Below are 9,329 nucleotides of genomic sequence, written 5' to 3'. Positions count from 1 at the left end.
TATGATAACATCAAGGGGGAGGAACTGATGGAGAGGGTGCAGAGAGTCCAGGCAGCGCATGGTGAGAGGCAGTATGGAGAAGCCTGGACGAGGACGAGGACCAAGGAAGAGGACCAAGGAGGGACAGGTAGAGGGACACACAAGTGAGGAGAGGGTAGCGACCTGGTTCAACCACTTCCGAGGGCTGCTGGGCACAACATCAGATGGAGAGGAGGAAGATATACCATCATTCCTCCAGGACCTCAACATCAAGGACGATCCCTTCACGGTCACTGAGTTTGCCATGGTGAAAAACCCTCTGAGAGAGGGTAAGAGTGCTGTGCCGGACGGCATACCCCCAGAGGTCGTAAAGAACTGATGTCTTGACCACATCATCCTACAGTTCTGTAACCTTGCCCTGCTAGGCAACTACCGAGGCATCAGCCTGACCTGTATTGCAGCAAAGGTCTACAACCGGATGATACTAAACCGGATTCGGCATGCCATCGACCCTCACCCGAGGAAAACCAAAATGCCTTTCGAGAGGAGAGAACCACATTATCCCAGATCTTGGCCCCGAGGAGTTGAATTGAGGAGGTGAAGAAGAACAACCTGATGGGAGGGAGCTTCTGGTTTTGTACTGGTACTACACTGGTATTACACTGGTCCTAATGACAAACCCCTTTTTTAGAAGATGGTGTGAACAGTTACTCAGATGTTATTTGGGTCGTGACCAACCTTTCCACAACATTTTGTGCAAATCTGTGCATCTATATCAAAGTTATGCACCTTTTTATGATAGGCCACTCCCATTGCCACACCCCCTTTTAACCAATTGACTTGAACATGCACACACAGCATGCAACATTTGAGCTTCCTATCACTAAAACTGTTGCTCCTAGAGGGTGATTTAGGAAGGTTTAACAAACCGCTAGTGGCCATTTTGAAAAATCTAAATTTTTGATGGCCCGATATCCAGATTTGTTTCTAATATATCAATCAACATATCTACCAAGTTTGGCGCTTTTATCGCAAAATTGAACGATTTTATAGCCACGCCGCCCTACTACAGGCAGCGTGGAGCCAAAGGACTCAGAGCCAAGCAGGTGTCAGATGTTTTTTTTACTAGAGCACAACAACCAATGCTGGATCGTTGGGTCCAATGCCAATCCCGAAAACTTAGATCAGTGGTTCTCAACCTGTGGGTCGGGACCCCCGGGGTTCCCCAAATTATTTTGGGGGTCCCCATATGATTAACTTAATGTGCAACATTCTTTTCTCACTCAACAGCAAACAAACCAACATAAAGTTTAAGTGTATAGAGGGTATCTGCACATTTCTAAAGTGACAATTTATGGACTTTTTAATACCTCTGACAAACCTCTGATACCTCTGACAAATTAAACATTGGACAAATTGTCAAATAATAGAGGCAGAAATTGTGAAAATATCCGATCTACATGCTCGCAATGCCTCGCAACACGAGGCGTTGTGAGCATGTACTGTAGATCTGCTATTTTCTTAAAGCCTTTAAAGGTTGAGAACTGACTTAACTCACCAATTATCTATGACATAATTGAAATAGTTTTGAACCAATAAATACAAATGAACGAAACTAAGCTTTTAATTGATAACAAAAAGATTAAAAAACGTAAATTCAACTTTATTTTATGTAACCTCTGAAGCCCTATTCCAAAGTTTTCTAAAACATTTGAAAATTTTCATATAACTATAATTAACTGCCCAAAATAGGGACGCCAGGTTAAATATTGTGACACCTCGGCTGCATAATTGCAGATACTGATCAAAAACAGTAAAATAATAAAGATATATTGGTATATACTGCATAGATATGTTGGTCATGTTCTAGTCTACTTCACTGGATGCAAATTCATTGGAGATACTACGTCGAGCGCTCCCTTATGTTTCTGTGTATACCCTTTAGTTAAATGAACAATATACCAGGCAAGATGACCTTGCCCCTTGGTAATGTTAATACAGCCACTGATCGTAAACCTTTTGCTGATTTCCATTTGCACACAGTAATAATGAAATATCTTTTCTTGTGTGTGTCTCTATCTTTGTTAGTCAACCAGCTGAGGAGCCTTTTAGAGAAACAACAAAAGGAAGCACATTCTCCTCTTTCCCCTTCAAAGAAGAAATCTTCACCTAAGGTACCTTGCTATTGCTACAGGCTAAACATTTTAAACACTTAATAACTACATACCGATACACTTTGTTGACTGCAGTGGTCCCATAGAGCAGCGGTTCTCAAATATTTTCATGTCAAGGACCCCCAAATTTATATGTATTTGGCTGCGGACCCCCATCTAAAAAGGTTTTGTGCCAGGGACCCCCAGAAGAGAATATTTATGTTAAAAACTATTCCAAATATTTTCAAAAATAGCAGATATGCAAGCTTGTAGAAGTAGAAGTGTTTAAAATCATTGTGATTTTGTTGTGGACCCCCCTGGGTCAACGCTAGATGGGCTATTTTTGCAGAATAATTGCCTTTTATGGCGTATCTTTTATAAGGACGCAAGGGTTCATGTGGTAAAGGTGACAACAGGGTTGCTCACTGAGTCACTTACAGAAAATAACAGATTGTCAAGATAACACTGTTTAATTGTATTAATTAGTCTTTAGATAGATACGTTTTTGGTAGCACTTTAAACAAAGGTGCTGTTAATAAACATTTATTAACATATAATAAACATTTATTAACAATTAATAAAATCATTTATTAATGTTAATAATTGTATCTATAAGACAGTTATTAATGTTTATAAGGAATTTAATAAACATTTATTAACTCATTGAGTGCCAATCCCGAACTAGTTCGGCTTTATTAGCGTATCGTAGAGTGCCGATCCCGAACAAGTTCGGCTTTTAAAAAAAAAAAAAAAAATTTTTTTTTTTTTTGAAATTTTTTTTTTTGAATTTTTATTTTATTTTTTTGGACCCCATCAAATCTGGTGAACATGATTTCAATCGCGATTTTGCATGTTCCACCCCCATACAACCCCATCTAACATACAGGGCAGCCATTTTTGTTTACATTACATGTAAAACATAATGGCGATTATCTCAAGAATGCCTGAACGGATTTCCAATCGGATTTTTTTGTTTGAAAGCTGTGAACAAACTGCACAAATCCACTCCAATGCAATCCAGGATTGCATTGGATTTTTTAGAGCTCATTCTTCTCTGTTTTTTTCCCATGCATGAGGTGTGCAAGGTTTAATCATGGCTAAGTTGACGAAAATAAGGCTTCTAAAATGCTTGGTAGCCAATAGCTAACTTCAAGCTAACTTCATCCTCTTCCTGTACATGCACAAAGGAAAGTGTTCAGGCAAGTAGGGCTTGGGCTTGGGCTCCAGGGCTTGGGCATGCATTACCAGCATATCTCTATTATTCTCTGGTCACTGGGCGCCCTCTAGTGGTGATAGGCTGGCACTCAATGAGTTAACAGTTAAGAGGATGTTAATAAGACAATTTATAACTGTTAATAAGTGCTTTATAAGACACTTATTATTTCTTTATAAACATTTGTAAGGCATTCAATAAAGTTAATAGTAGGTTTATTAGACATTTATTAACTTTTAATTGCTTATTTCTAAGACACTTGAAAAAAACGTTTTCATTTTTCTAAAACGTTTTTAAGGAATTAATAAACATTCATAAACTGTTAATAACCTTTAATAAAAGTTATTAAGATATTTACACAGCATTAAGTAACAGTTTAATAGATGTTAATAATATATGTACATAGCATTAATTAACCGTTATGAGTTTACTGAACCGTTGGTAAGGGAACTAATAAACCTTAATAAATTGATAATAAATAATAATAATAATAAATTGATACTAAAAAAGGGTCTTATAAACGGTAACAAATCCTTATTAGACGCTTGAAAACCAAATTTATTCTTAATAAATGTTTATAAGAACTGTAAAAATCATTAATAATATTTATTAAATGTTAACACATATACATATAAACGTTAATAAGATGTTTATAAAGCTTTACTTAACCGTTAACAGGTTACCCTAAGTTAACCTAACCGTTGGGAAGGGATCTAATGAAAATTAATAAACTGTTTATAATATATTATAAAACTGTTAATGGGGTATGAAATAGTCTTATGCACTTGGGGGGTAAAGAGGAACGGTCATTTACTATAATTAAACAAACCTTTATAATGTGTTTTATTAACTAGAAAAAATACTTATAAACATCAACAACTTGTTAACAATGTCTTTATTAACACTTAAATAGGCAGGAACAGTCATCTATAAACATTTATAAACCTCTTACAACAAATAAACAGTGTCTTATTAACAATAACAAATACTTAACAATGCACTTATTAAAGTGTGAACAGTCATCTATAAACATTTATAAACAGCTAGTTCGTTTAAAGTGGGAACAGTCATCTATAAACATTTATAAACCTCTTACAACAAATAAACGGTGTCTTATTAACAATAACAAATAAATAACAATGCACTTATTAAAGTGTGAACAGTCATCTATAAACATTTATAAGCTAGTTCGTTTAAAGTGGGAACAGTCATCTATAAACATTTATAAACCTCTTACAACAAATAAACAGTGTCTTATTAACAATAACAAATACTTAACAATGCACTTATTAAAGTGTGAACAGTCATCTATAAACATTTATAAACAGCTAGTTTGTTTAAAGTGGAACAGTCATCTATAAACATTTATAAACCTCTTACAACAAATAAACGGTGTCTTATTAACAATAACAAATACTTAACAATGCACTTATTAAAGTGTGAACAGTCATCTATAAACATTTATAAGCTAGTTCGTTTAAAGTGGGAACAGTCATCTATAAACATTTATAAACCTCTTACAACAAATAAACAGTGTCTTATTAACAATAACAAATACTTAACAATGCACTTATTAAAGTGTGAACAGTCATCTATAAACATTTATAAACAGGTAGTTCGTTTAAAGTGGGAACAGTCATCTATAAACATTCATAAACCCTTTAACAACAACTAAACAGTGTCTTATTAACATCAACAAATTGTTAACAATGCACTTATTAATGATTAGACATTTCACATCTAACATTGCCAGAATACATTGTTACACAAGTTGATTTACCAATTATCTTACCAGGGAAGGATTATGTGGGGAAACAACAATCAAATGTGAAAGAATGATGGCATATAAAAACAATGTTTTAACCAAGGAAGCACTTACATTATTTGTTTCCCCTATAGAACCTGCCTTACTTTTGTGCAAGTTCTCTACTATAGAATAAACACTACAATATTAAAGGACCACTTCACCGATTTACACCCTTTTTTGTTCATATACTTGGTCCTAACTAATGCTCATTATGTTTTGCTATCATTGGCTGTGAACAGTTCAGACACCGGCCTACTAGTGACATCCTATTCCACGGACAGGACCCTAACGAAGCAATTATGGTCCTAAGGGTCAAATTCGTTCTCCTGCTATACCACTAAAATGTGGAACACCCTACTGAAGGCCTTAAAGTAGTGCAAATCCCTTAACGTGCTTTAAAACGGCCCTGAAAAACCACTTACAGGCGGCAGCTGCTCCAAACTGGTAACAACTATCCTGTCCTAACCTTACCCCCCCCCCCACCCCCAGACCCTCCTATTGTAAATAACTTTTGCACTGTTTTTGTTTACAAGTGCTTTTCTGATATAGATCTACTGCACAGTACTGTGTTCTATCTGTCTGTCATTCAATGTTATGAGTTAAAGAGAAGGATCTCAACGGAAATAAGCATCGCCTTACCAGAGTTTCCTTTTTGTTGACCTTGTATCAGTGTTATGAAACTGTACCTTTTCCTATGCAAAATTTCTAATACATAACTCAATCAATCAATCATCGATGGGAAAGTTATTGTGGGCATTCTATTCCTGGAAAGATCGCATGATGAAAAAGTAGACATTGTGTTTTAAAAACTATGACAACAATGATGTCACTGGTAGGCAGGTGTCCACAGACATTGACAGAGTAGATAATGTTTTTTTTATTTTTATTTTGAGCATTTGTGTGTTCCAATTAGGCTATATGAACATGGAGAAAATGTTGCCAGTTGACTAAAAGGTTGTGTCCAATTTGGGTATTAAAATAAATGCCAATGCATTCCTCCTACTGATGTTCTATCCTACTGGCTCATCTGCCAGTGCAGAGCCTCCATCAGAAGGATATCCTCAAATTCAAGTGGAAATTGAATCATATCATATTTGCTAGTAGTATGAGACAAAACATCAAGATGACCGGAGCTTGGCGTGCAGAAAGTCACTTTCACCATTTATCTTACTTTTTACTGGCACAAACAGAAGTAGTAATATTTTTGGTCTAGTGACTTCCTTTGCAACTAATATAATATCAGTCCAGTTTGTGTACAACTATCGCCGTACACTTCTTCCTCCTGCCATCGCTTGAAGGCGAGGAGCTTGAGGAATTTGAGGCGAAGGTGGCAGAGGTCAAGTAGCTGGACTCGGACGGTGACTTGAAAGAGGTTGGAGACTCATTTCTTGGTGCTTCTAGATGCTGCGACAACAAAATACAAAATGTACATTAATAGAAGGTTCGGAGTCTTTCAGCATTTTAGACATGTTTTGTTCATAAATATGTTACAGTTCAGTATTTCTTTCTTTTCTTTTTTTTTCACCGCCACCATGAAGCTGATTTGAACATTTTAAACTGGCATTTCTTCCTCTGCCTAGGGAATGTGTGTGCAATATTTCACTTGCATTGCACTCTGTGTTCATGATTTGAGGCATTTTGTTCAAAAGGGAGCACACTTGCAAACTTTGGAAGCCAATCTTAGCCAAACAGGATGGAATTTGAAAAATCTGAAAGACCTGTTTCGTTTAATAACACCGATTGGCGTGATTTTTGGACAAAATCGGTAGAAGTACTGTCCAAAAATTTGTTTTGCACACATTAGCCTCCTGGTGGCGCCATAACAGGCCCATGCCGAAAATTGTGCAGAGGTTCTGCTCTGGCACCCAAGGAGTGTGAGTGCTCAGTTTCGGCCTGGCAGAGAAAATGGGTTTGTAAAAATCTGCCTCCTGGTGGCGCTATAACAGCAGAGGTTCAAATAATTCTTTTTATCTTCACCTATTACAGAGGGGACGGAAGTGCAGCAGGACCATTTTAGTAATACATTTATACTGAAAATGTAAATAATGAATAAATAAATATATATATTTTTTGAATCCAGCAAAAATGTCATGGACCCCCTGCAGTACCTCCGGGCACCCTAGGGGTGGTGGACCCCCTGTTGAGGAACTCTGATTTAAGTCTTGAGAGTATAAAATGAAAACAAATTGGCTTGCTCTTGCTCTCAAGGTCCATTGGGTTACCAACTCTCCTTCATTTAGCTGGGGACCACCTGGAACCCCCTCAAGGACCACTGTTGGTCCCCGGACCGCTGGTTGAAAACCACTGACCTATTAGATGCAATATTATCCTTTTTAATACTGTATTAATTCCCATTATACCGTATGTATTCCCCTTTAAAGGTGATACACTATGAAATTTCACTTTTCCTATTTTAAAACCTTTTTTTGGGGTCCCACTAGCACCTTCTATCCTCACAAAGTCCCATTTCTAACCGTTGTGTCTTGCTCTGGTTTTGAGAAGGCGAAGGTTAAAAGTATCCCACGGGTTCTCAAAACAGGCTATTTTTTTGGGTGGGGGGGGGGGGGCGCAGTTCAGGCCAAAGGTGGTACTGCAGCTGAAATGCTCTGAGAGCCATTCAAAAATGAGAGAGGCTCTCTCTTCAGGAGTGGTAATTTAGCCTCAAACCTTTTGAAAAACGTTTTTGGGACATAAAAAATATGACATAAATACTTAAATGCAGGGTGTATCACCTTTAACTATGAATTGAACTAGTAATACTTACTCAATAGCAATGTAGTTGTAGCTACTACAGAGCATCACAGTGACTTAATCCATTCAAACCGAGTGGTTTTGATTTATGGATGTCACCGAATAATCGATTTTCGAATAATCGATCGATTAATCAATAATCGATTTTAATATTTCATAATCGAAAATCGAAAAAATATTAATATTTTTTCCCCCTTTTTTTTTTAATACTATTTTTTGGCTTAGTTAGTTAGTTTCAACCAAAATATAGGCTAATAATAGTATTAATGATAATAGTAAATGGCCATTGATTTATTATTCACACCAGCACCAACTGTAAACTGTGTAGACTGTAGAGTGAAGGAGCAGAGCAGAGTGGCAGCTGACTGCTACACTCTCCCCTCCCCCCCTGTCTCAGACACAGGTGTGATTGGTTCAGGCTTGATTGTTTGATACTTGGTAGCCATCATCAAAGAAAAGGGAAAACAGCGTTCTCTGTATCGTAAGCATCACTGAATCTGTTCTTGAGAGATTACACTGACACACTAAAAAGAAAGATGAAGAGTAGTAGTTAGGCTACCAATTACCTGAAGAGCCATGTTGTACATATGTAAATGTGCATTGAAATCCAGTAAAAAAAAAACGAAAAACAGAAGAAAGAAAAACGTTTTTTTTATTTATTTTATTTTTTTATTAAAAAATCATAATAATTAATAATCGATTTTCGATTAATAATCGATTATTGCTATAGAATAATCGATTTTGATAAAGGTCCATTTTTGACATCCCTAGTTTTGATGTAGACACATTATGTAAACTAAACAATAAGTGCTTGGCTAGCCTGCTGCAACACCACATTTGATACAGTTAGCTAGATTTAATAGCTTAAATAGCTTCTCATACATTACCACAATGATACAGAGTGCACCAAAGCATGTTTCAACAATAGACACAAAGGTCTCAAACCCCTCATTGTTTTTAAGAAAGATATCTGGGCATAAATAGGAAGCAAATGAGCTAGCAGCAGGGATAGCAACAGGCCTGAGGCCTGTATGCTAGCTATGTGTTATCAACACAATTACTTTTCCCTTCAGGTTCACAAACTCAAATGAGAAAAGTTCTTGTTAGCTTACCAAGGGAGATGCATCAAAGACCAATGCTGTGCTGCTCTTGCAGTGAATAAAGGTGAAGAAGAAAAAAAAAAACGTTTTCACTGAGGTAGTGTGCTAACCAAATAATTAGCAAAAACGATTTTGCTTCTTTCTCTCTAAAAGTATCTTTCTTCATAAACCTTCTGGTTCTGTTCAATCAAAGTCACTTCTCAATCAAACATCTTCACTTCAGAATGAATTGTGTTCACTCAGAAAACCATCTCATGTCCTCTCTCATGCATGCAGCAGAAAAACAAGGAAGCATGTCTACACGTCCAGAAAGTAAAAAACAGGGC

At 36.7% G+C, this 9,329-nt stretch overlaps 1 protein-coding gene across 2 annotated transcripts in view; it reads left to right on the top strand.

The window, feature by feature from the left end:
* The first annotated feature begins 2,023 nt into the window (after window positions 1–2,023).
* sdccag8 (SHH signaling and ciliogenesis regulator sdccag8) overlaps window positions 2,024–9,329 on the top strand; it is an 86,799-nt gene continuing 79,493 nt past the window's right edge. For both annotated transcript variants that reach the window (XM_080740518.1, XM_080740517.1), the window contains exon 1: window positions 2,024–2,153. In XM_080740518.1, coding sequence (XP_080596644.1) covers window positions 2,028–2,153 — 126 coding nt within the window. In that variant the 5' untranslated portion in view covers window positions 2,024–2,027. The remainder of the gene's footprint in view (window positions 2,154–9,329) is intronic.

Source organism: Nannobrachium achirus (genome assembly GCF_963921795.1).
Source record: "Nannobrachium achirus genome assembly, chromosome: 13".
In the NCBI taxonomy this organism is placed as follows: Eukaryota; Metazoa; Chordata; class Actinopteri; order Myctophiformes; family Myctophidae; genus Nannobrachium; species Nannobrachium achirus.
This window is presented reverse-complemented; position numbering and strand designations above follow the sequence as displayed.